Source organism: Arvicanthis niloticus, chromosome 11 (genome assembly GCF_011762505.2).
Source record: "Arvicanthis niloticus isolate mArvNil1 chromosome 11, mArvNil1.pat.X, whole genome shotgun sequence".
Taxonomy (NCBI): domain Eukaryota; kingdom Metazoa; phylum Chordata; class Mammalia; order Rodentia; family Muridae; genus Arvicanthis; species Arvicanthis niloticus.
Window position 1 is genome coordinate 12,399,104 of NC_047668.1, and position 26,463 is coordinate 12,425,566.

Below are 26,463 nucleotides of genomic sequence, written 5' to 3' on the forward strand. Positions count from 1 at the left end.
GCAACTCATGGCTTGATGTCCAGCATCTAGGGTATGTGCTAGTAGCATTGTGTAAGTTTGAATAGGGTTCAGTGCTCCACCCATATGTGCTGCAGTTTACAGCACAGATCCTATAGAGGCTTCTCTGGGAGCAGCTCTACTCGTTGCCTCTAGTTTCCTTGATAGATGCCACAGCCCTAGCCTCTGCAACATAGTCTCCATTGCAACTTAGATGCCTCCCTCAACTCCACACCGGAGCTCCAGGCAGCTCTCTCTTTGCGTGCTCCCCACTCTACCTTTAGTTCTCCCTGAGCCTGGCCAGCCTCTGTAGACCTGAACCTTTCATTTATTACACTCGCAAACACAGCACTATATGGATGGTGTTACCAGCTTGAGAAGTAACCAAGCCCCCTTTACCGTGGCTGCAATGGCCTCTCAGTACCTTCACGGTGACTCAGTCTAGGGAAACCCTTTCCTGGAGAGCGCTTTTTCCAGCACAGCATCCCAGAACTCTCTTTTAAAATAAAAGTTTCTCTTGGTGACTTCATAGTTTTATATCCCGGAGATTTCAGTTGATAGATCTGGACCCCAAAAGACCTTTCCTGTTGTCTCAGTATATGCAGTTTCTCTTTAATTCTGTGGCCACTCCTGCCATGTTCTCTACTCTGTCCACATAAAATGTGCTTTCCTTAAGCCTGCTCATTTTAATATATTTCTGAGTTATTTCTTGCCCCTGATTCTCAATATTAGCCTGACTAAAAGCAAACAGAAATAACTGTGCTCCGTCCTGAATGATATACTGTCTTAGCTGAATCAATTAACCCATAGGATTAGCCTATGGGTGTGTCTGTAGGTGGTACTACCCCTGGGCAGGAGCTCTTGGTTCTTACTTAGGTGATGATAATTCTAGAAAGCTTCTAGCTCCAAGAGTTTTGGCAGCTATTCTATTACTGCTTGGACTCAAAGCAGAGCCCTCAGTGTCAGGCCACCCAGCAAGTACCTCTCATTTCTTCAGGCTTTGGAAGTGCAGGATGTAAAAGACACTATACCGTCAGATGCATGTCCACTCGCCCTTAGACTTGAAAAGAAAATTCCTGTAACACAATTACACGTTAAAGCCTAATTAAATGAAGAATTTAGGTATTGTGGCGTCTCCAGTCCTGATTTACAGAAGGAATCTTTCAAGAAAGTGCCTTGTTAGTTCTAAGTCAATCACAAACTATATTGCAAAAGCTTTGAGTACACCTATGAAAAAAGCCTGATACATTGAACTAATGTGCAATATGATAAATAGTTGAGAGAATGGGTGGAAAGGTAACCATTACCAGTCTCTTTCAACTTACTTACCAGTCTGCCTTTCATGACCCAATTAATTGCAAAGCTTCTCCAAGAGGCTGTAGAGATACATTTCTATTGGTGACCAGTAGAGAGCGCTGCGGATCGCCTCGGTCTGCATCTGTCAGGCTTCAACACCGAGACAGCGGAGAGGAATCCAGATTGTCAGGCGGGGATCACCAAAGCGGGCCTGGGACACAGCCGTGGCTGTCAGAAACTTTTCCTGAGGGCAAGTGTCGGATAGGAGGGGAGAGACCTGGACTTAAGGAAGAGGGAAAGGTCGTAGAGGAGAAAAACTGGAGAAGGAAACCGTGCTTTTGCGACTTCACAGGAAATAAAGCAAGCATACTCTAGGCAACAAAATTTGAAAGGTGATAGAAGGCTGAAGAGAGTCAATCACCTAAACTGAATGCGAGGTACTGGAAATGTAGCTCATTTGCAAAGAGCTTGCCTGGCATGCGCGAAGTCCCAAGTTCCAACCGCAGCACCCAATGATAATAACAAGTAATTTATAATATACAAAGCTAAATGAAGGTGTCCCAGTTCCTGGGACAAAGCAACCGCGCTTTCCTAGGGGCCTTTGTTAGCGTTCAGCGCCTCTAAAACACTCTTTAGAGCAATGCTGACTGGCTGGTGTTCCCAGTCCCCACCTGCCACTCCTTCCGAGGAGTAAGGCGACCTGGCCAACTCTCAGCAAACTCCGAGTGTGCCCAGCGCTGTCTGTGCCCTGCTTCAAGTTCTTATCTCTGTCTGTCACATATCCAGTCCCTTCATTTCAAAGTATGATTTAGTACTTACTTCCCCGTTTCTTTTGTCATCTACTCCTCAGATTCACTCCTACCTCAAACCTCGTCCCGCCAGGGGGCGTCCTCGGAATTTTAGAGCCGGTAAGGGTTTTGGTTACAACTTGTGACTGAGATTTCAAGACCATAACTCCTAAGATAGCTCGACCGGAAGGAAGAGTAAGGGAAGAGTGGCCTCCTCCACCATCCAAGGCTTGGGGGCAGGACTCTAGCAAAATCTCATTGTCACAAGAGCATCCTCCTCAAGTCAGAGAGGGAGATGCTGTAGCCTCTGTGAGGGCCCTACCCTCTGTCTCCACAGGCAATGACTTAAGGAAATATCTCAAAGGTTTTAAGCCAAGAAGAGAATTGGCAGTGGGGTCTCTTCCTTGCAATACTCCAAAGCTGTTCTGATTCTCAGCCTGCCTAGTGAAGACCCCAAAGAAGCTTTCAGTGCTTGCTTGGGAAAGCATAGGAGGGGTCTTGGAAAAGTTTTCAGAGACCAGACACCATGTTTGGAAGGCACTCCTTGGATCTCTGGCCAGGTTACCTCCACCCCACTCTTTAAAAAAAATTGTGTATCTGTGTGTTTCAGAGAGAGAGAGAGAGAGAGAGAGAGAGAGGGAGTACATGTGTGTGAGTGCATGTGTGCGTGGGTGTGTGTTGCCTGCATGTGTATATGCACAAGGTACATGCCTGGCTTCTGCAGAGACTAGAAAAAGGCATTAGATTGCTTGGAACTGGAATTACACAAGGTTATGAGACATAAATCCTGTGCTGGAAACAGAATCCAGGTTCTCTGCTAGTGTTCTTAACCACCCAGACATCTCCCCGGCCCCATCAAGTCCTCCTGAGCACAGCACAGCAAAGATGTTACACCTGCAGTATGTATCAGAATGTTGGGTGTTGCCTCTTACAGAGCATCAGAGGCTTGATCCCCAAGTTTAAGTCTGAAAGACTGAATTACAATAATTTCTGTGTGGGTTTAAAGATGATCAAACTCCTGCACAGCGTCTCACACCGATTATCTAAGTAACTGATACAGCAAAGCAGAAAGTTATATGAGGCAGGCCACATTCCCCGTGTGTGTGTGTGTGTGTGTGTGTGTGTGTGTGTGTGTGTGTGTGTGAAGGGATTTGCTCCAGGGGATGGTAGGAGTTCACACAATCAGAAAGTGGTAAAGCCAGGTCTCAGACACCAAGATTTCTGAGCTCCACTCAAGGGTTTCTTCTGCCCCACACATAGCACTAAATGGTGAGGGAAATGGTAGCTAAACTGGAACACAAAACTTCACTGGGACCCCTCCCCCCTTTCTCAATGCTTGTTACAAAGTAATTATATGTCATTGGAGTGATTTAGTGCAAATAGTTGGGAAAGGGCCATATAGATTGTTAATAGCTAGATATTCTGACCTAGCCCTCCTAATATCTGATACAGCGTGGGTTCAAAGAGTAGTTGCTAAGTGAGTCATGAACTGTGAGATACCACTTTGAACTCCGTAGCAGTAGAAGGAACACACTTAGTGCCCTAGGCAGATGTAAAGGGTCTCATTGGCGTCAGAAGTAAGCAAGCTGAGGGGTACAGGTACGGCAGGTGGCGGATCTGGTTTGGGCATCCTCTCTCTAGCATTCTACCGGTGAGCTTTCAAAGAGACAGTGGGGCTGAACCAGGAAATGGCCTTATGAGGGCTGGGCTCTGTCCTATAGGCCATAGGATCAGTCCACTGACAGTGCAGGAGGCACCAGCCATGAGAGGTGGACTAGGTTTTCAAGTATTAACCCACAGCTACAAGAGAGGAAAAATGTCTCTGGTTTAACCTGAGTGGGACCTGTGCAAGATGAGCCAGAGAGGCAGGAGGCATGCCCTTTAGTCAGAAAGAGAGTTGAACCTGGGGAGAACTCTCAAGATCGTTGCGTGGATGAGTTCAGAGATAAATAGGTGGCTGTTTTGTTTTGTTTTGTTTTGTTTTTCCCAAAGCTCTTAAGAACTCAGGCTTACTCTTATGGGTGTCAGTGCTCACGGAAAATAATGCAGAATGGTGGGTGTTTATGGCGAGAGAAGTTCATTTGGCTCAAGTCACAAAGTGAAGCAGAGCCCCTCACCCTACTCCCCAGTTCTCGATTGCAGCTGTTGGTGTTGGCGCCAGAGTGAGAAGTTTGAAGCTCAGTTCAGTTCCCCACCACCACCACCACTACCAAGGGTAAAGCCTGGGGGTTGCCAGGCTTCTCTACCTCTCTGACTCTGACTGAATATCAGCACCCCACCTAGTGCTGTATAGCTGGAGACGGCCCCTGGTTACACTAAAGCTGAGACCGTGCTTGTTCACACTCTCCCAAACTGGTCACCTGCTAGTGTTTCTGAAGGCCGTGGCTGCACGACTCAGAGACTGTAGAAGGTTGAACAAACCTTTCACCCCAGACTAGCAGGCCCCTGAAGAAGTGATATTAACCACAGAAACTGCTTGGGGGTGAGCTTAATTTTCTTCCCTCAAAGCTTTGGGTGTGTTTTGGTGTGCCCGATTTTTGCTTCAATCTCACAAAAACCTTCTGAACCTCCTTCCGTAATTGGCACTAAAACGGGGAGAGACAAATGACACTCTACACTTGGCGTTCCTGTGACCACCAACAATTATAAAATAATAGGGTTAAAGGGAGACAGGGAGACGGAGGACTTCCTAATACGATTCCTTTCCCAAAGCTAGCAGGTCTGGGTCACGCCTTCAGACCAGCTCTGCATTACGCTCTGCCTGCCCTTTCTGTCGTTCACTTGATCCAGCGTGGCTTCCCCTCCCTGTACGCTAGACACCGTAGACCAAAGTGCTGTCGATGGGGTCTGAGCTCATCTTGAGAGCGCCCCCCAGAGAAGTCCCTGAGAAAGGAGAGCGCAGAGCTGTGCTTTCCACTTGTCCTTAGCCACACGAGACACAACGCACCTGGCCGTTTAAAGTCGGGGTTCCCTGCTTCAATCCCACCTCGGGGGCGGTTCGAAAATGTGGGCCCAGATGGGAGGCCCGCGGGTGCCCAGAGCCTTCCCTCCCTTCACGACGGAGGTAGGTGGCGAGGAAAGCTAATGTTAGTATAGCCGTCGGCTTTGTGTTGCAGGAGTACAGAGCACTCTTCAAGGAGAGATCTTAAAAAGCAAATAAAACAACTTTCCATACTGTAATTGCTATTAATGGAAAGGAGCCTACCCTGCTGAATTAAGTAGTTCAAAACTGCTTGTTCATTATCGGGAGCTCCCTCACTACAAGGAGGGGAAAGAAAATGTGAAAACAAAAACCAAAATCAAGAAGCCTCCTTGACTGGCCGCCGAAGTGTCTAGGAGGCACCTGCCGGGCCAGGAAGCACTCCGCCCTCCCAGCCTCTAGCGCGCCAAGGAAGCTCAAACAGCAGACAAGCAAAGCCAAAACAAAAACAAACAATAACGAAAATGCTTAAATTCCAAGGAGAAAAACGGAGGTGGTCTCCAAATCTGTGCCACGCAGGGCTTGGCTGGGTAACCCACTTAGCTGCTGATCCTGACCTGGTAACAGCAATGAGGCTGACGCCCCCGGCCCTGCTAGGGAGCACAGCCCACAGCTCCCCCTTGCCAGGCGCCCAAGGACCCTCAAGGCGCGGGGCTCACACTTGAAGCCTGGGAACGCTCAGACAGGAAACCCACTTCCTCCTAAGCAGTTTCTTGCTAGCCGGATGAGAGGCGCCCAATTGAAGCAGAATGATCCTCATCTACTAATATCCAGCGTGGCCACAAAGCGACCGGCCATTTACGCCGCCACTTTAGACAAAGATATTTGGTTATTCCCGGGGAAGCGAGTGCACTTTTGCATGGCTGAGCTCCGGGAGGAGGCGAGCCTCAGCCCAGCCTCCCGCCCGCTGTGTTGCGGGCGTCGAGAGATTCGCCTCCTCCCGGACAACGAGTTCCTCCGGGGTTCAGACTCAGTTCCACTCTGCAACGGACCTGCGGGCGCTCACGCGGCTCCCCGCCCGGGCTTTCACTGAAGCATCCCGAGGGAAAACAGCGGGGATCTGAGCTGGGGTGCTGGGACTGGGATGTCCTCGGAAAGACAGCACCAGCTTCTGAAGCCGAAGTATCCAGGCCATGGGCAAGGGTCAGGGGCACCAGGTTTGTTCGAGATGGGGCAACTTCTGTGGTGGACTCTCACGTTAATCCCCGTACCCTTATCCTCCTAGCTCAGAAGGCCAGCGGTGTTCTTGCCTGGGCCGGCAAAAGGGGTGGAGAAAGGGAGCGGCGGGGTGGGGTGGGCTGGGGGGGCTGGTCCGCTAGGGAGCCAGGAGCTTGGTGGGGGGTGGCGCGGGGATCGGTGACAGCCTCCCGGAGGCAGTCGTTTCCCTACTCAGCTCCCCCTCCGCCCGCTGGGATTCTCTCTCGGGTAAGGGGAAAGGGGGCGGGGAGCAGAGGTGTCCCTCTGACAGCCGCAGCAGAAGCAGACAGACTGACAGACACATAGACCAAGAGTGCAGCCCCAGGGTTCATCCCCAGACTCGCACACTCTTTTGGTGGTGACTGGGGTTCAGCGCAGCGAAGCCCGATGTGGTCCGGAGGCGGTGGGAAGGCGCGGGGCTGGGAGGCCGCAGCGGGAGGGAGGAGCAGCCCCGGCAGGCTCAGGTGAAACCCCGCTCCCTGCTCCTCAGCCCCCTTCTCCCCAAAGACCAGCCCCTGACCCCGGAACCCCGTCCGAATTGGACCGCGGTTCCACTTTGTAACTCCCCAAGTTGGTTGCAAAGCAGAATTCACCTTCCGTCCTCCTTTCCATTCCTCCCCCTTGGGTTATTCTCTACCCCACCTCTGGCCCTCCCGCTCTCGGTTCCCTCCTCCTTTCCCTCCCCCCGCCTTTTCCTCGCGCGCCACAGGCACCCCACAAAAATGGGGGTGGGGGGTGTCCAAGGGAGGGGGAAAGTAATGCTTTGGTGTTCTCTCTCTCTCTCTCTCTCTCTCTCTCTCTCTCTCTCTCTCTCTCTCTCTCTCTCTCTCTCTCTCTCTCTCTCCTTCTTTCTCTCTTTGAGACCTAAAAATCTTGACAAGTGAAGCTTAAAGGTGTTTACCTTGTCATCAGCATGTAAGCTAATTATCTCGGGCAAGATGTAGGCTTCTATTGTCTTGTTGCTTTAGCGCTTATGCCCCGCCTCTGGTGGCTGCCTAAAACCTGGCGCCGGGCTAAAACAAACGCGAGGCAGCCCCCGAGCCTCCACTCAAGCCAATTAAGGCGGACTCGGTCCACTCCGTTACGTGTACATCCAACAAGATCGGCGTTAAGGTAACACCAGAATATTTGGCAAAGGGAGAAAAAAAAAAGTAGCGAGGCTTCGCCTTCCCCCTCTCCCTTTTTTTTTTCCTCCTCTTCCTTCCTCCTCCAGCCGACGCCGAATCATGTCGATGAGTCCAAAGCACACGACTCCGTTCTCAGTGTCTGACATCTTGAGTCCCCTGGAGGAAAGCTACAAGAAAGTGGGCATGGAGGGCGGCGGCCTCGGGGCTCCTCTCGCAGCGTACAGACAGGGCCAGGCGGCCCCGCCGGCCGCGGCCATGCAGCAGCACGCCGTGGGGCACCACGGCGCCGTCACCGCCGCCTACCACATGACGGCGGCGGGGGTGCCCCAGCTCTCGCACTCCGCCGTGGGGGGCTACTGCAACGGCAACCTGGGCAACATGAGCGAGCTGCCGCCTTACCAGGACACCATGCGGAACAGCGCTTCAGGCCCCGGATGGTACGGCGCCAACCCAGACCCGCGCTTCCCCGCCAGTAAGTGAGGCCGCCCCGCCGCGGGGCCGCGGGCTGAGCACCCGAGGCGCGGTCAGCGAGGCCCGCTGGGTGCGGTGCCCGCCGGTTGCGCTAAGCATCGGGGTGGGCAGTCAAACAGCCTCGTGTAGGAGTGGGGTGCGGGCGCTGGACTTTCTTCCCCCCGCTGGGCAAGGGTTTCAAATGAGGCACTTAGAAGAACTGGGGTCCTGCGGACAGGTGCTGGCACCCGGCCACCGCAGGAACCAACGACGGGCTTAGGTGCTGAAGATTTCAGGGAGCTGAGGGAGGCCCACTAGGAGCTAGGGGCTCGGGCCAGAGGAGTTAGAGACCAGAGAGAGCCGCCCTGCTGGGACGCATCCCGGTCCAGGCTGCCTCGATTTCTAAAAGTCTCTGGAAGGGTTGGGGAGGACGTGAAGCTCTGGAGGGAGCTCCAAATGGGTCGGCTGGGTGGGTGCCCTTACCTAGAGCTCGCAAGAGAGAAAGCAAGAGGCCAAGCTCCTGGAAGCTGGGGCATTTGAAAGTGAAAAGTTCCCTTTGGTAAGCTCTCGAAGTTGGGGTCTACCGTCCGAACCCCAGCTCTCTGCGCCCCTGGGTTTCCCTCCTGACTTGGGCATGAAAGAAGCCGAAGCGCCCTTTTCCCTCAGGGCACATTCTGGGTCTAAAGAGACACTGACACCGACGAGGAGTAGTTAGACTTGAGATCCTTAACCAGTTCGACGGCACGGTCCGGTCCGGGGAAGGCACTAGCCACTCCCCAGCTAACTGGGCCTTTTTCGGGAAAGAGCACTAGGCGGCCTAGGTGAGGAGGATGTCGTCGAAAGTTGGGGCCGGCGGGCCAAGGGCACAGAAAGTGGGATTGCCCCGGCCCCGGCCCCAGCCGACGCTGTGCGTTTGTCGCTTACAGTCTCCCGCTTCATGGGCCCGGCGAGCGGCATGAATATGAGCGGCATGGGCGGCCTGGGCTCGCTGGGGGACGTGAGCAAGAACATGGCCCCGCTGCCCAGTGCGCCCCGCCGGAAGCGCCGGGTGCTCTTCTCCCAGGCGCAGGTGTACGAGCTCGAGCGACGCTTCAAGCAACAGAAGTACCTGTCGGCGCCGGAGCGCGAGCATCTGGCCAGCATGATCCACCTGACACCCACACAGGTCAAGATCTGGTTCCAGAACCACCGCTACAAGATGAAGCGCCAGGCTAAGGACAAGGCGGCGCAGCAGCAACTGCAGCAGGACAGCGGCGGTGGCGGAGGCGGCGGCGGTGGCGCGGGATGCCCGCAGCAGCAGCAAGCTCAGCAGCAGTCGCCGCGCCGGGTGGCCGTGCCGGTCCTGGTGAAAGACGGCAAACCCTGCCAGGCGGGCGCCCCTGCACCGGGAGCCGCTAGCCTGCAAGGCCACGCGCAGCAACAAGCTCAGCAGCAGGCGCAGGCGGCGCAAGCGGCTGCCGCTGCCATCTCGGTGGGCAGCGGTGGCTCGGGTCTAGGAGCACACCCAGGCCACCAGCCGGGCAGCGCAGGGCAGTCCCCGGACCTGGCGCACCACGCAGCCAGCCCCGCAGCGCTGCAAGGCCAGGTCTCCAGCCTATCCCATCTGAACTCTTCGGGCTCGGACTATGGAGCCATGTCTTGCTCTACCTTGCTTTATGGTCGGACCTGGTGAAACGTGGGAGGCGCCCGAGCCCAGCGCGACCTCACTGCTTCCCCTCTGCCCTCCGCAAAGACCACCATTCGCCCGCTGCTCCACGCGCTTCTACTTTTCTTAAGAACCTGTTTATGTTTAGACCAAGGAAAAGTACACAAAGACCAAACTGCTGGACTACTTCTTCCTCTTCTTCCTCTTCTTCCTCTTCTTCCTCTTCTTCCTCTTCTTCCTCTTCTTCCTCTTCTTCCTCTTCTTCCTCTTCTTCCTCTTCTTCCTCTCCTTCCTCTCCTTCCTCTTCTTCCTCTTCCTCCTCCTCCTCCTCCTCTCCTCCTCCTCCTCCTCCTCCTCCTCCTCCTCCTCCTCCTCTTCTTCTTCTTCTTCTTCTTCTTCTTCTTCTTCTTCTTCTTCTTCTTCTTCTTCTTCTTCTTCTTCCTTGTCCACGCTCTTCCTTTTCTCTTTCTCCCCCTCCTCTTCTACATTTCCTTCTCCTTTCTTTCTTTATTCTCCTTCTTTCCTTTCTCTTTCATACCTTAAACTTGTGGACTTTTTTTTAACATAAAAAGAAAATAGAAACAGTCAAGCAAATTCAACCCTTTACGGATTCTTTAAACAGAGAAGGACAGAGAACAAATTTGGGGTGTCTTTCTGGTAGTTCAGACGGGTTCCCAAGCTTAGGCGTGGCACAATTTTGGAGCCTGCACTATGCTTCTATGGCCCTGAACTCGGGAAACTTCCCTGTGGATGCACTCTGCCAGTAAAGCGAGCTTGCTTGTATATACCAAGATTTTTTATTTGTTTGTTTCAGAATGGAGGACAGAAGCTGGAGAGAGGAAAGATTCTTCAGCACAACCCACTTGTACCTGACACAAAGGAAGTGTCCCCTCCCAGGCGCCCTCTGGCCCTATAGGTTCAGGCTGGCCTTTCAGAAAATTGTTTTAGGTTTGATGTGAACTTGTAGCTGTAAAATGCTGTCAAAAGTTGGACTAAATGCCTAGTTTTTAGTAATCTGTACATTATGTTGTAAAAAGAACCCCAGCCCCAGTTCCCGGCCCCTCATTTTTTAAAAAGGGCATTGACGAACCTGTGTATATTATTTGGCAGTTTGGTATTTGCAGCACCGGTCCTTTTTTTTTTTTTTTTTTTTTTTTTTTCTCTTTTTCTGTTGTAACTTATGTAGATATTTGGCTTAAATATAGTTCCTAAGAAGCTTCTAATAAATTATACGAATTAAAAAAAAGACGCTTTTTCTGATTAAGACCCTTTTCTTTTTGTTTGGTTTTGATTTGGCTTTTAATGGGTTCGGGATGGCGGTTGGGGTCAAGTCTGATGGGCTCTAAATTCGTGGGTTTGTTTGAGCTCAGGGATTCTTATGCAGGTAAGGAAGCCAATTCCAGAGTTTCTATCCTGAAGAAGAAGGAATTTTGCTCAGTTTCAAACTTTAGTGGAACCAAATCTTAAGCAGTCCTGGGACTAGTTAGTAGAGAGAGTGAAAAGTAGACTAGTTCTCTAGAAGGGAGTGATAGAGCAAGAAAAAAATGGCTTTTTTTTTTCTTTTTAAAGAGCCAAGCTTTTGTGGTTTAGTTTTTTTCTTTATTTTTGTTTAATTTTTGGGGGGCTGGGTGGGAGAGCCTCGAAAGCTGGTCTTCCACATCTGACTCAACCATTTAAAATAACTGCAAAAGAACTATCAGTTTTAGTGAATAAATTGCTTCTGTACATTCGAATGCCAAACCTGTATGTCTAATTCCCACCCAAATTTCTCACACTTCAAATTTGTTTGGTGGCTATTTTCAAAAGTGTTGCTGGGTTTTATTTCAACACTCTAAAATGAGATCCCTGGAGCTCAGGGATCGTGAGCTCCCCCTGACCCCCAAGAACCCTGTATTGTCTGATGTAGACTTGGTAGCCAGCTTAGGCGTGCCTCTGTGGAGACACTGGGAGCTGAGGGTTCTCTATCCCAGTCATTCCCTATCTGGAGACCTAATTCCAGCAATTAATCTTTCTCCTATCCCCAACTTTCTATCAATTCTCCAAAACAAAACCAAAATAGTTTTAAAAATCGCCTCCCATTTATGACTTTTCCATCTCCGTTATCAGATATGTATGTTGGGGAAACAATTACAGTTGTGGTGGGGGGTGGGAGATGACTGGCAAAAGAGTAGTTAAGCACAGAGACAAAAACTATAGCTCCTTGTGCGAACTGTTGCTTTTTATGGTCACCCCTAGCAGAGCGGAACAGGCAAGGCAGCGTAAGGGCTGCAGATAGACACCAGGTGCCTGCATGGATCTGTTATGATGATTGACTAACTTTTGACACAAGGTCACTTTTCCCTTCTAGCCTCCAGTCTTTCCTCCTTCCTTCATCTTCTATCACATTATGTTTTCAACTTTTCTCCTCTGCACCTCTCCCCAAAGACCTTGGGTTTTGTTTTGGTTTGGTTTGGTTTTCTTCTTGTCTTTTGTTGTTTGTTTGTTTGTTTGTTTGTTTTTTAAAGGCATGGGCTTGAATCCAACAGTCTTTTCACTGATGTCCAGGGAATTTCTACCTTATGGTGCCTTAGGAATGGGAGCTGGGGCTAGCTTTCTTCCTGAGAAAACCAGTCCTGGCTCTTGGGATATGGTTTCTCCTATCTTGAAGGTACTCTGATTGTCTGAAAGGACAGTTGGTTGACTCTACTGAGAGTCTACAGGGTATGTGTGGGGTAACTCTTAGCAGACTTTCATATTTCGGAAAAACAAAACTAGGAAATTTTAATTATTTCTGTTGGGACAAGGAGTGCAGGCTGTGTTCAGAGAGGCAGGTGCTGGCAGCTGATGTTCAACTCCTAAGTGAGGGGTGAGTTTAGCCTAACCAGTCCCACTCGCCAGCAGAAGCCCAGACAGAGCCTAGCCGTCTCTAGCCACTAAGCTGCCCGGGCTCCCTCTCCCTGCATTCTAGCAGAGTAACAATTTGAGGGTAATGTAACACTCTGCCTTATCTTCCTTGGGCTAGTTGGAGTTCCTAGCAAATACATTCTTCCGCAGTCGCAGTCTTAGCTTGAAGTCTTGTTTACTTGTCCCCGGGATAGGTGAATTCACAGGGCTCTAGGGATGAAACCCAACAAACTAGGCTTTGGTCCTCTCTTGCCGTCAATCACTCCAGCTCCTACCTAGGGAACTTGTGTCAGTTACAGAAGCAACCTTGGGATGCAGGTTGGGTCCTGTCTCTTTAGGAAACTAGGTGCTGGGTTTAAGGTGAGCTGGGTTTAACTGGGTTTCCACAGTTTGGGAAGACCTGCCACCCACACAACCTACAGCCGGGTCAGCATCTAAAAGGGACCGTCCCTTATTTGGGGCTTTTAAAAATTCAGGCTCAGGTCGGTTCTGACCTCCCAGGAAAAGAAATAAACATTCTGGAGATACCCTGGCACTGAGATGGTGGAAGAAGGGAAAGCTTCCCCAGTGAGGCGATAGAACAAATGCCCTAAAAACTGCCCTAGAAGCATCCCACCCAACTCCAGGCCGCGATGGTTCAGGCAGTGGGGGGATTTTGCAGACAGCATCCTCCTCTTTGCTCCTCTCCCCCACCCCACCCCAACCCCGCCGTGTAAACACGAGGACTTTCTCGAGAGCCCTGGAGAGCCGCTCTAGTGGCTTCGGGGCCTGAAACCCCAGGCTTGGCTTGTTTGATGTTTAGCATCCCAAAGCGGCTCCCCACCCCCGCCCCAGCCTGGGAACCCCGAGCCCTGGGGCCGAAGAGAAGGGGGAAGCAGTTCTCTCAGCTGGAGAGCGGTGGATTGGTTGGGCTTAGAGAAGTGGCGAAAACTACAGGACAGAGGCGCCTTAAGCAGGGGAGGAAGGGATCCCGGGATGGTGCAGCCATCCATTAGGATATAGCTGGGGTCTTAAAGGCCAAGAGGCGGAGGAGGAAAGAAATGTCACAGTTTGAGGGAATACACTGGAGATAGGGGCCAGCCAGGTGGAGATAGCTTTGGGGCCGGTGAAAACAAGGTAAGAGGAGTCTGGGTCCAGTTAGCGAGCATCGAGACCGGAGTCCACGACTGCGGGGCTGTCAGGGCCTCGAGGAGACAGCGCTCCGTGCCACAGCTTAGTGCTTGGCCTTTCATAGCACGGCCTTGACTGGGAGTCTTCCAAGAGATTTTTAAATGCTCCGAGTCTGGATCTGAGAGCTCCATTGGCGATGTTTGGATCTGGCTTTGATTTTGAAAGCCCAGGAAGATTCGCAGACTTTCGAGGCTGCACACTCTTGGCGCTGCCCGGAGTCTGGGCGGCGGTGAGGACTGAGAAGCTGTCTCAAGACCTGAGTCTCTTCTCAGGCGATCCCAGATAAGAGGAACGAGAGAGAGGTTTTCTGACTTCCAACTCATTAGGGACCAGGTAAGGTCAATGCTTTCTCTATTATGTCTTTATCTTAAAAGCGGGTCAATTTAAGATAAGGGAGGGGGGAATACAGAATCTGTGTGAACCGTGCTGATACAGGCTGACCCCTTTCCTGAGCTAAAGTAAGCCAGGCAGAGGTTCATTTTCTATAAACAAGGGGTTGGGGGATGCTGCCTCGAATCCTTCAAGGCATAGTTTCTCCTGCTCCTCCTTCCTATCCCTCCTCAGTTATTAGAGTGAAGCAGACGATTTTATTAGTGGGGAAGTCCACTGGGAAATGTGAATCTGAGATAACATGATTCTTTGGCTGTTTGGAAGCTTTTTTTCAAACGAAAAGATATGGCCTAAGGGTATTAGGAGGAATGGGGACGGTGTTTCCCTTGCTCAGCCTGTTCCCAGATGCCTGAAGCCACCTTCATCCGTCCTTGCTACCTTACTGGTTGTGTGTGCTTCACTGTATGGTTGTGTTCCTGGAGCTTCAGCCCACCTTCAGTGGCACCCAGTTTGGGATCCTGCCTCAACAAAAAGTTTTCTGGTGTCTCTTCAAGTGAGTGGCTTTTGGAAGGTGTGGCCCCTCTCCAGTCACCCTCTCAGCGTCTCAAGGAAATGGTATGGATGAAAGTATGTATTTTACTGAAGGGCTGAGTCAAGGGCGGCATGAACCCCCACCCCCACCCCCACCCCACACATTTGCATTTCTGAACTTTCTTTGATGGTGATATCTTAAAGGAATGGAGGAAGAGCTAGGTCAGTAAGACAGCATTGCTCTTGCCACCACAGGTGAAGTGGCGGCTGTATTTCTTTTTGATAGCGACCTAATGCCAACTTGGAGAACATCTAGGTGCACCCTCGGACTCTGTCCCTCTCATTTGATGAGTTTCCGTTTTATTTCTGCTTCCTAGACATCTGTCCCCTTTATTGTTATGGCTTTTTTGCATAATTTGGGGTAACATTTTCCTATTGAATGTCTTTGGTTGGGGGTAGGAGTTTCCAATATAAGTTTATTGCTGCTGTGCCATGCCTGAAACATAAATAAAAACATAAACACAAACGTCGTCAGTGTTAGGACTTAGTGAATGCCCGCTTTCCTCCGATCAGATAGTCACATCTGTTTCTACCTACTTTGTATGAAAGTTTAGATGTAGGTATAGAGGTGAAAATGGGTGGTGTGTGTGTGTGTGTGTGTGTGTGTGTGTGTGTGCGCGCGCGCGCGCGTGCGTGCGTGTGTGTGTGTGTGTGCGTGCGCGCGTGCATGCATGTGATTTTATGTACCTATTCAAAAGATTTTTTAAAAATGAAATTCAAGTACAGAGCTTGATGCTGCAGAAAATATCATATTGAAGAAAGTTGACTGTGTCTATTACCTCAAGACAGCAAATGAAACCGAGTTTCCCTTAGAGATAAACAAAAAAAAAATCCTTATTTTGGCCCATTTTAAATTGGGATGTTTATTTCTTGTCATGTGAAACTCTAGAAGACTACTTATGCGTGGAGACATTGACATCATTTATTATCAAGGTGCCTGAGACATATCTGTGCACAAGACATCTTATGGTATTCTCTTACTGGACTGGCAATGTCTACTTATGATGAGTTGGTAAGGATAGTACCACCTCTCCAAGAAAACCAAAACAAGATAGAAAAAGAATCATTTCTGCTTTTTTATTGGTATCAAATGGTCTCTTTGTGTGGGCCTATGCATAGTAGTGAAAATAAGAGAGCCCGCCTCGCCTCCCATATTCTAGGAAATCTTGTCTTTGCCTGTTAGCACTCAGTTGTCAGGAGCAGAAACTGTTGGTGGAGTGTCTCATTTCTAGGGCTTTTGGGTGATTGCTGTTAAAATTTATTTCTGAACTGTGAGAAATTATCCCACACATAATGAGAAACAACCCTTGGGTGTCCCCCCCCTGCCACTTACTGTGCCTGAAATGATGCTGTGAGAATCACCCAGAAAAACCACCTTCTTTCAATTTCTACTTCTCAAAGATGTTGCTTGAGGTTTCCAAAAGTGCTAGAGAAACCCCCGGTTTATTTGGTCTGCATGCTACTGACGTACCTGATCTCCCTGGCACATGCACTGCACACCGTGAACACAGGGATGTAAACCTGAGAATTGCTTTAACAGTCCTCTGAGCCAGTCACTTATTAGGCCCTAACTCAAGATACCCAGACAATATTTACCGAGCTGACTATCCTGCCCACAAAGTTGTTAGAGCCCTCATAGATCTTTACCAGAGAACCAGGTTTCTAAATAGGCTTGCAGAGGCAGGCTACTTCAGAGGATTAATTGTCTCTCCAGACCTGGCCACTCCTTGGTGCCTCAAGGTCTGCAGGCTTGTGTGAGGGAATACGGGAAGTGGGAGGGTGGAAGACTGGTAGATTATTTCATTTCACGACTTTGCTGGGGGGGGGGGGGGCGGATGCAGCCCTGAGTCAAAAACATGCACGTCCCTGTCTCTAGCCAGCCAGCCAGAAGTTCTAGTTAGTTAGCATCGCCCAGCATTGTTACTTGGCCATTATTTGCTGCTCCCTGGTTGCAGTGCTGAGGCTAGAATAGGTGCAGTCAATTTTAAAATCGTTGCACTACACCATACCCACATCTGGTAGAACAGGTTAAGCTTAGACAACCATAGAGTCTTCATACTGAAATTAAATAGAAAAAAAAAAACCATCCTGGAAATACTTAACAACAATAAGAAGCTCTCTTTTCCACAGTCCATCATGCAGCACTAGATGGGAATACAGAGAAAACATCTCCTATCTGTGGTGTTATCCAACCACCTTAGCATTAACTTTCCTGTAGGAAAACTTTCTAAAAGGACAACGCAACAGAAACACAAAATTATTATTATTATTTTTTTAAATTTTGGCATGGCTTGCTCCTCAGGTTCTATAGGTTGTGTGACTCTGAAAGTTGGGAGCCTATTGATACGTGTTCTTTGCTTCCTGGAAAAGCCAGGAAAGAGGAGCGAGGACTGGAAAAAAAGGTAAGCAGAGAGGTTATTGAAGAACTGTGCCCGGAGAAAGTGTGTGCTTCTGTTCCTGGCTGTGACATCTGAGAGGTGCTAGATACAGCGAATGGGCCCAAGTGTTGTGGTGAAGTGGATCAATGCTGGGTAGGGGGTGTGTGGTTTAAGGGTTAATGATGGTGGGGCTGCTCTAGGGATAGCTGGGAGGAGCTGCGGGGATGGTGTGTGAGCTTTGGGCCTTAACACAATGGTAGCGTAATTATCTGGCTGAAATGTGTTCAAATGGCAAGAAGTTGCAAAACAGATAGGTCTTCCGGAGAAGAGAGGGCGCTGGTTACAGAGGCCTGCAGCCGTCATCCTTTTTTTTTCTTTTCTTCCCCAATCCATTTTAAACAAGAGGATCTAGTGAGTGATTCTGATTCAATACACATAATCAGTTTGCAAGTCTTATTTCCATTTGAAAACAGGGCCATTTGCAATCATAAGAGCCGGACACAGAGCGCATTAAGAGCAGATGATGGGCGACAGAATCTGTAGGCAAGGACTAAATATTTTCTTCTAGTCTCAGACCTGTGCATCTTTTAGTCCCCGTGTATCACCTGTGAGGCTCGTGTGTTTCTAGTCCCAGGGTAACATGAATGAAATATTCCTGTTAGATATATAACTTACTTGCTTTAAAATCGGCATTCTATTCCAGGAAGAAATGGCCAGAAAGATTCCATGTTAATTATGTTCCTCCATGCTGATTACCACTCGTGTTTTTAAAAAGGTGTTGCCTAGGACTAAAGTTCCCACACGTGAGCCATGCAGCCCTCTACTTTGTGCAGGATACTAACCCCAGACTTGGTGCAGAGGTGTAGAGCCTGGAAGAAAACCCGGGGAAAACTCGGCGACCTTGCAATTCCACAGCTCAAGACATGGGGGCCCTCTGCGGCCTGGTGGCTCCAAATTGGTTGTCGGGGTCTTATTGAAAAGTATGGGATCTTGAAATCTCAGAGCTGTTTTCCGATCTTTTCATTCAGAACCAAGACAAGCAGTTGCCCACAGCCACCGGCTTCCTGCCGGCAACCCCCTACCCACTCCCCTCTCCTTCCAACTCCTGCCCAAGGCTTCACCCGAGGCGAAGCCGCAACCGCAGCACGGAGCCCACAGCCTCAGCTCCGGGATTCCCAGCCCACCCCCTGCCTCACCCCAGCGGGTGACTGTCTATCCAGCTGTGAGTCTCAATTTTTTTGTTGCTCGATGCCTGGTTACTCCACCATACCCCCTCTGCGGGGCTCTAGAAACCACACACGCACCCCTAGAGCTAGCAAGCTTCGATGAATTCTGAACTCCAGAACATATAAATATTAATTCATTGGATCGGGATACTGATCCAAGAGTTTAACCTGAAAAAATTAAACAGCAGCAGCAGCAGCAACAACAGAAACAAACAACAAAACTTTAAGAAAACCCAAAGGGGGGGGGGGCAGGGGCAGAGAGGGATCAGTGGTTAACAGCACCAGCTGTTCTCCCTGAGGACCCAGGTTCAATTCCCAGCACCCACAAGGCAGCTTGTGTCTGTCACTCTAGTTTCAGGGAATACAACAATCACACAAACATAGTTGCAGGCAAAACACTAATGCATATAAAATAAAAATAAATAAACCACTAAAACTTTTAAAAAGAAAAGAAAATCCAAACCAAAGGATACCACAGCTGTTTGATGGGGGGAGAAAAAGAAAGTTCAGTGTCTTCTCAGATAACAATATCTAACTTTCAAGCAGTCTGAAACTCTAGTAATGGAATGTACCTCATTTTAATTTCAAATGGGGGATAAATTGTGAGTCTCAGATTGGAGTTTCTTAAACAAGGGTAGTTTTAGAATTCTGTGTAAAGTGTTTTCTTTCTGGGAAGATCTCAGGAGAACCAATAGACAGAGTCGTGATGGGGAGTAGTGGGGGGGGGGGCTTCTGTTTTTCCCAATTTTCTGCAAAACAATTCTAAAATGAGAAATGAAAAAGACCCCAGTATTCTCTTTAAAGGGACCAAAGACAAGGACCACAAGAATCTAAAGACACCACCACCCTCATACTACCTCCACCATCCCCAAAGCTCTCTGTTTTCCCCCCAAACCTATCCTATGGATATGATTGTCTGGGGGCTCGGTCCACTTTGGGAGGAGGGGTGAGGGAGAAGTAAGGCCTGCTCAGCAGGAAGGGTTCAGACTCCCCACCTTTGCAACCTGGGAGGACAGAGATCCTACAACTGGGAGGAGGTGAGTATGAAGCTGGGATCAGCAGAACCCAGACTAGTCTTTTCTGGCTTGGGACAGAGTGAAGAGTGGGTTTGTCTGGGTAGTACATAGGAACATGGTAACAGAGCCACAGAGAGCCAGAGCAGACTCCTGGGGCAAGAAGCTGCAGCCATACAAGAGCTTCACAAGCTCACAGCAAGTAACGGCTACTCTAGAAGTGAAGGCTGGTTTGTGCTTATCCCCTTTGGGGGCCAAAGGTATCAGGATCAGTATTCCTAGACCAAGTCTTCAGATGTAGACCTCGAGGGAGAAAATCTTGGCCTGCCTTCGTGAGGAGGCGAGAATCTTAATTTGTGTGGTCTGATGTGACTCCCCCACCCATTCCCTCTTGTTTTCCACTTCATTTCCACGCCTGTTTTACTTACGTTTTTTAAATCCAATTCCAGACTCAGAGATGCAGTCTTATTTTGTAGGCAACTCAGTGTCATTGTCTTAATGCCACCACTAAAAGGAGAAGCAGATAAAGTGGATGGGGTAAACTGTAAAAGCCAGGGAGGTCTACATGGGAGGGCATGTGGGGAGTAAGAAGATCAAAGAGTGGCCAAGGTCTGCCTGTCAGGGGACATGCAAGAAACATGACAGGGAAAACCAAAAGAACTGTCTAAAGAGATCCCATTAAGATCAGTAACGGGAGAGGGAGGAAAACAGCCCCACAGAAGGATAGTTCCAAGTGGAGGTCGGGGCACATTTGTCTGGAATAGCCTTGGAGAGAAGGAGCAGTTCTAGAAGATACTGTCAGGGCTCAAGAATAGGAACCATCTTGGCAGGACAAGTCAAAGAGCTCCTCGTTTCAGCCCAAGCCCACCCACCCTTTCTAGTCCATCTTGCTAATCCTTCTTGACAACATTGGGCTCTGTCCCCCAAGAAGGTACAAATTAGTGGGAGCCTGGAAGCAAAGGGTGCATTTATGGGGAGGTATGACATTAGATTCTTTCTTTTAAAAATTAAATTAAAAAAGAAAGAAAGAAAGAAAATGACTTCAGGAAACTTCTGTGGAAACAAACTTTCTTGGAAACATATGTCCCATTACATCCGTCAAAAGTTGGAAGGCATGCTGTTGAACAGACTTGAGTTCTTTTAGTTCCTGCGAGCATGACCTGAAGGAAACCCTCTCGTGAAGTGCAGCCCAGCTGTCTAGGAAGAGGGTGGAAAGATCGCCTGGGTCTGAGACAGGATCCCAGTTCACAGCCCTCACTTTGGAGTCCTAAGTTTCCCAAGATGGAAGACCTTGCTCCTCTAGGGCGGTGTTTTGGCAGAGGCTGACCCCACCCCAAAACAAAGCAGTTAATCAAACAATAATGACAACAAAAATAACGGGCTAGGGCCAGCTGGCTCCGCGGGGCGCACATAGTCTTTGAGCCCAAAGACTGTTCGGGCCTATTGGGAGGGTTCTATCTAGCTACAAGGAAGTCCCCACCCCACTTCGACCCCCTTAGGGGGCATCTCTGGAGCGCTGGGGCACCCGGACCCTTTCTATTTTAAGGGTCACACACGCTGTGAAGTATTTTAGCTGCATCACAACCTTTTAAATATCCCAGCATGACACTGCCTGCCTGAATAAGGACCTCATTTGGGTGGTGACCGGCCGAAGTGCTCATTTGAGACGCTTGGGCGGCTGTGAAGCACCAGCTCGCTCTGAGTCGGCCGGGCCAGGAGGGTGAGGTCTCCGGGAGGGATCGCGGCAGTACCGGCCGATCTGGCAAGGAGGGAGGTGGTCCAGGCTGAGGGCCGTCGGCGCCCTTCGCTCAGCTCCAGTGGCCTGAGGTCGTGTGCGTCCGGAACACGGGCCTGGGAGGTTCTGCCGTCGGGCTTTTTCCGTGGAAGAACTAGGCTCTGCGGGAACTCCACCCGAGCCGAGCGCATGCGGCTCGCACTGCCTGCCCTGTTCCTAGTCTTTGATAATTTTGGAAGCAAAGATTTCCTTCCATCTTTGGGGCGAATTTGTTTCATCTCTCCTAAAATCAGAGTCTTCAAAAGTCTTAATGTGTTTGTTTGTTTGTTTGTTTATTTATTTATTTCTAGCGTTCAAATGAATGCGAAGCCACGGATCGAATCCTGTCACTCATTTGGGGTTAGCGTCTCCCGATATTTCACACGGAAAACAAAACTTGGGTCTCTCTTATTTGTAGTTGTCCTTAACCCTTATAGCAACTGCTGTAGCTGCTGCTCTGTCATTCTCTAATAGATTTTTACCAGGGACGGGTGACAGAGAACTGATTTCTTTTCTATTAGGGTTTAGCACATCTTTGTTGAAGGCCTGTAGAACGACCGGGGATTAGATTTGCATCTCTTAGACGCCCTGTGTGGTCTTTGTGCGAAGCTTGTAACTGTTAAAAATGACTTGTTAGGAAGCGTGTGGGCTCTCAGCGCTCTCCTTTTGACAGAAGGATTGAGAAATTCAGATTGGTCCTGTAGGATTTAGCCTGCAGATTCCACCTGAACCCTAAGCAATTAGACCTTAATCTCACTGCAATCATATTTGAGTTAGGATTTGTTGCACTTTGTTTACTTCAATTAAACCAGTGGAATAATTTTTTTTTCAGCGTCTAAAAGTGAAATCTTCAGGAATAATACCTCAGAACTTCTTAGAAAAGGTTTTGGTGGCGATGGGGGATTTTCTTGTGAGCTTTCTTCCTGACCCTCTTGTCCGTCCCCTCCCCCATTTAAATTATTCTTCTCCTGTTGCTCGCTGTAGCTGCGATCATCTTTCTGGGGGTTGAATTCAGGTCGCGACGGACAGACAGCGTCCAGAGGATCCCAGCGGGGGGGTGGGGTGTCTTTGCCTGGAGAGCAAGCCGGAGGAAGTCTCAGCCAGGGCACCTACTCCCAGCTCCACGTGGAGCTTTCTCGCTGGTGCGCGTCCGAAGGCTGCTGCCTGCGTAGGCTCCGGGCAGTGGACACCCGCCAGGCACCGCGCGTTCCTCTTGCGATGGATCCGGGCACCGTCAGCGTAGCACCGGACCGTGGAGGACCGGTTCTCACAGTCCGGGAGCCTGCTGGGATGTTGCCTTTAGGCAGCCCGGCTCCCTGGGAGTCGGATGGGGTGGGGCAATACTCTTTGATAGGGATTTGGGCTTAGCTTCCGGCCTAAGGCTGGGCTGCCCACAGAGCTAGCCAGCACGGGGTCCTCTTTGGCCAGGTTCCTTTATGCACCAGTGCTGGCCAGGCTGGCTTCTGCCCTCGGTCTCCCTAAACGATTCTCAAAGTTGGAGCTAGCCTCTCTGTTCTGATCGCCACGCTCCAGAGGCTCAAAGCCAGGCCCGTCTTGGCGATGCTTCCAACCAGGCTGAGGGTAGCTGGTTACACAATCTTTCGGATCTGGGCCATTTAGTCTTTAGGCCGCTCCAAGGGGGTAGCCTGTAATTATTGTCGAGTCAGCAGAAACAGGGAGCTGTGGGGAGTTTATTACCTTCATTGTTTAATCTAGTAAGGTTGCCACTTTGATTTGCTCAGAGTATTTCTTCACTTGGGAGTTAGCAAAGACTCGGAGTTACAGCTTCTCCCATTTTGATTCACAACTTACCGCTTAGTTCATTTGCGTCTCTTTCCTAAATTACTTTCCCCAGCTAATACTAAAGACAACCAACACATAGAGTAAACGCGAGGACTTCTAACAAGGAGGGCTTCAATACCGTTTATTTTTGATCAGAAAGAGGACCACACCACTTTTAAAGGCCCCTCTTTAACTTTTAAATAGTTCTTTTGTGACTACTTGCTCAGGAAGGAGATTTTTAACTATTTTCCCTTTGTTTTGAGTCCATCAGAACAAAGAGAGAAAGCTAACTTCGACAGTGGCTGAAATTCTCTAAGCTAGGAGGAAGTATTTGCTGATACTAAGTATTAAGTGTCGAGCAGTACTCACTGGTTTTAGAAAGCAAAGGTTTAGGACAATTGATGTTGCTAGTTACTATGAACGTGATTACAAATGTTTAAGCACCCCAAAAATAATTCAGGACATAGTTTTCTGAGCTTGGATGGGGAAGACAGAATATAGTTTAAGGGGAAGAGGGGAAGGGAACAAGGCTATAGTGATAATCTATCTGAAATCTACCAAGAGAGTCTTGATGGACTCCTGAGTGAGGGTCCCAGCTTTAAACCGGCTCTGTGTGTAGTTTAGTGCACCTTTTTATTTGTGAATAGGATCTGTATCAAAACCCTAGTGTGACCATGACAATTGGGTAATCACACACAAGGCATCTTTGCTAATGGAGAGATTCTGTAAATATGTTTCTAGTGAATACAGAGATAACAGTCGAAGTGAAAGGGTCAGGTGCCACAAATCATAGATTACTCTGCCAAGGGTTGCCAGCCATCTGAGGTTTGGAAGGACATTAACCGCCTCTGCATTCTCAGAATACTCTCCTCCGCTGGTGATTTCGCTTACTTGACCCTACTTCTGTTATTAAAAAGCTGGCGGGCACCATCAAGGGTAAGCAGGTTGGCTACCTACCCTTCTGGCAGCAGTCCAACAGTCCCATTTAGCTGCCAGGAGACAGACAGGAGTGAGTCATCACTCACGTAACCCTGAAGTAGCATCTAGAAGGGACCAGGAAAACTTCAGTGGTGGTTCACAGGTCGCCCATTCAGCCCTGCTTCCATATCTTCTACCTCAAATTTGGAACAGACTCCCAGGGGAATTCATTCTTTAGGAGGGCCAGAGGGAGAAATGACCAGAAGTGACTTAGATAAAGAAATTCTGAAACAGTTTCTTGAGAAAGCAAGTTGTGTCTTCCTAGAGAGCTTCAGTCTTTAAAAGTACCACAGAAGTAGGATTCTCATGACTGATGGGAGCAGAACCCAGGAATTCCCCTTGTTAGGCAGCAGTAAATACCGCAGAGAAAAATCAAGTGCTGTCAACAAAATTTGGAGGAGTGCTACTTCATGTCAGTTGAACAAATTTCTGGCTTACAGCATTTGCTTTAATAAAGGTTTTTTTTTTTTTCCCCTTTCTTTTTTTTCTTCCTAAATCCATTAGAGATTAGGCACTGAACTTTCAGAGAAATGTGAAATTGGGATGATAACAAAAGTCCCCCCCCACCTCAGGTTTAAACAAGCTAGAACCTGGCAGACCAGAGGCTTTGTAAAATCAAAATACATTTCTTTCAAATATCAGTGTTCTGTATGGGAGGCAACAACACATAAGTGCATCAAGACAGAGTTCTACAGGTGAAAACTGTCTGTGCAGGTCCTCTTGGTTCAGGGGAGAGACTCTTCTCATAGGCTTATTTTGGAAGTGGTTTTGAGACCTAAAATTAGGTATTACCACCAAAGGAAAAGCCATAACTTACTAGTAGGCACCAAGACAATTCCATGAGCGTCAATGAACTTTTCTCCAGCATACATGTAGGCATGAAAGAACACTTTTGAACAGAAAAGAAAGGTACAGTTCACTGAAGTGTGAGTCTTCAGGAAAGCTACCAAAATATATCCCTTAAAGAATTTTTCCAGTATTTTAAGGAGGTTTCTAGATGTAAAATGAAAAAAAAAAATTAAAAACCTCCGAGTTTAATTTTCCAAAATTATATTATCACATTAGTATATTCTTAAAGAATAGAGATAGACATTAGTCATCTACCATTACCAAAGGGGGAAAATATTTTAAAATCAGATGACAGATATATGCTTTATAATTTAAATGATACTAAATGATGAACAGTTTTCCATGTTCATTAAGCAAAAAAGAAGAGAGAATGTCTGTAAAAGTGAATAAAACAGACTTTTATTGAACAAATATGCCTAACCCCCCATTTTATTAGCTGATAATACAAATCGTTACTGGCTCTCGTGCTGAGAGTTGTTTTACTGTAATAAATTCATTTTAGAGCCTCAATAAATCGGAGGCTGAAGTCTTTCTGTGACTTTGGGAGGAAGTTGCAAGCAGCCACACCCAAGTTGAAGACAGACATTTTTTTTGTTTATTAAGTTATGAAGTAGAAACCTTTGCTCAGGCCCATTTCCAGCTTTCCTAATGTCCTGCCAGATAAGCTTTCCTGTCAGGATAACAGAACAAAAGGCAGGGAAGAATAAGCTTGTGTGTCTTAGGTGGCCACATTTCATAGCCACACATCAAAAGTGATAAAACAAAACCCACAATTTTTGTTATGTGTTTGCTGTTCATACCTCAGCTAGTGCCGGATACACAGTGTTTGTTGAATACATGCTTACTAAATTTGTGAAATAGCCTTATTATTTCCCTTGAAATTCTTATTTTCGTCTATTTCTTCTCATTCTCCTCCTCTTCCTCCTCTTTCTTCTTCCTCCTCCCCTTCTTCCTCCTCTTCCTTCTTCTTCCTTCATCTCCTCTTCCTCCTCCTTCTTCTTCCACCTTTTCTTTCTCTTTTTTATTTTTTTAAATTTTGAGACAAGGTCTCAGTATATGGCCCTTGCTATCCTGGAACTCACTATGTAGGTCAGGCTGATCTCAGTTACAGAGATCCTCCTGTCTCTGCCTCTCCAGTGTGATAACTAATGACAGGCATCACTCTGCTGGGCTGTGGTATTTTCTTCTTTTAATGTTAACAGAGAAATTAAAATTTAGGTAGTTTTGATAAACAAACAAACAAACAAGCAAAGATGACAAGAAAAAAAAATCCATCATTTGCCTGTTGTTGGTAAGAGAGAAATCTGGTGTTTCCTAGTTGAATTATGACTGGCATGATACTGTTTTGTTTGAAATAAACAAAAAAAAAATTCCAGATGTAACACAACAAGGATTTAAAAAAAATAACTTGAAGAACCTTAATCTTTTATTACATTTTAGATGTAAACTCACTACAGAACACCCATCATTTAAGACCTTAGCATTCTGAAGAATGGCCTTCTTCTGAAGTTCACAAACACTTACTGCTCCTCCTTATCAAGTAGATTTGGAAACACAGCCTTATCAATTAAAAAAAAATTAAAAAGTGCTGGTTGTTATTCACAATCCCACATGGGGCTGTTTTTAGGACGGTGGTCCAGTGACACATTGAACTATGTTCCCAAACTCCATCCCTACGTGACTGCTTAGTGTGTAGCTTGGGGCACAGTGGAGCCAATGGGGTGAATGGGGGATCCTGAGTTTAGAAGGCAGTGTTAGGCCTGTGCCTTCTCTTAGCCCAGTGAGCTGCTGGATGGCCTTTTTTGTTGATTTGGCAGCCTGGCTCAAGATTATTCACAGTTTTGAAGGGTGAATATGAGGATGTCACTTCATGCGATCATTCACTGATGAACAGGAGAGTATCATTTCAAGTGGAAAATACATGCTTATGTGCCAAGCACATCCCTAGCCTCCCTACACAGTCTCTCATAGCAGACATTTGTATCTGAGCAGTGGTAACTCACCAAGAA

At 48.3% G+C, this 26,463-nt stretch overlaps 1 protein-coding gene and 1 long non-coding RNA gene across 14 annotated transcripts in view; both read left to right on the top strand.

Annotated features, from left to right (window-relative positions):
• The first annotated feature begins 5,571 nt into the window (after positions 1-5,571).
• Positions 5,572-10,709, top strand: Nkx2-1 (NK2 homeobox 1). Of its 3 annotated transcripts, none has more exons than XM_076941858.1 (3): positions 5,572-6,218; positions 7,472-7,857; positions 8,762-10,709. In XM_076941858.1, the coding sequence occupies exons 2-3, from the start codon at positions 7,485-7,487 to the stop codon at positions 9,505-9,507; spliced, it is 1,119 nt and encodes a 372-aa protein (XP_076797973.1). In that variant the 5' UTR covers positions 5,572-6,218; positions 7,472-7,484; the 3' UTR covers positions 9,508-10,709. The 3 variants fall into 3 exon arrangements, with proteins under 3 accessions (XP_076797973.1, XP_034370346.1, XP_076797972.1); XM_034514455.2 differs by lacking the exon at positions 5,572-6,218 and adding an exon at positions 6,417-6,722; XM_076941857.1 differs by lacking the exon at positions 5,572-6,218 and adding an exon at positions 6,728-7,371.
• A 2,381-nt stretch (positions 10,710-13,090) lies between these two features.
• LOC143443843 (uncharacterized) overlaps positions 13,091-26,463 on the top strand; it is a 37,799-nt gene continuing 24,426 nt past the window's right edge. For 8 of the 11 annotated variants that reach the window (XR_013113150.1, XR_013113145.1, XR_013113152.1 and 5 more), the window contains exon 1: positions 13,091-13,866. This is a non-coding gene — a long non-coding RNA (uncharacterized LOC143443843). The remainder of the gene's footprint in view (positions 13,867-26,463) is intronic. The other 3 variants (XR_013113143.1, XR_013113144.1, XR_013113151.1) reach the window with 3 other exon arrangements.

Excerpts from the sequence above, each read along its gene's own strand:
- Nkx2-1 (XM_076941857.1), top strand. The coding sequence starts at position 7,232 with ATGCCCCGCCTCTGGTGGCTGCCTAAAACCTGGCGCCGGGCTAAAACA. Across the intron at positions 7,372-7,471 it reads CCAACAAGATCGGCGTTAAG|CCGACGCCGAATCATGTCGA; the intron begins GTAACACCAGAA and ends TTCCTCCTCCAG. Across the intron at positions 7,858-8,761 it reads AGACCCGCGCTTCCCCGCCA|TCTCCCGCTTCATGGGCCCG; the intron begins GTAAGTGAGGCC and ends TGTCGCTTACAG.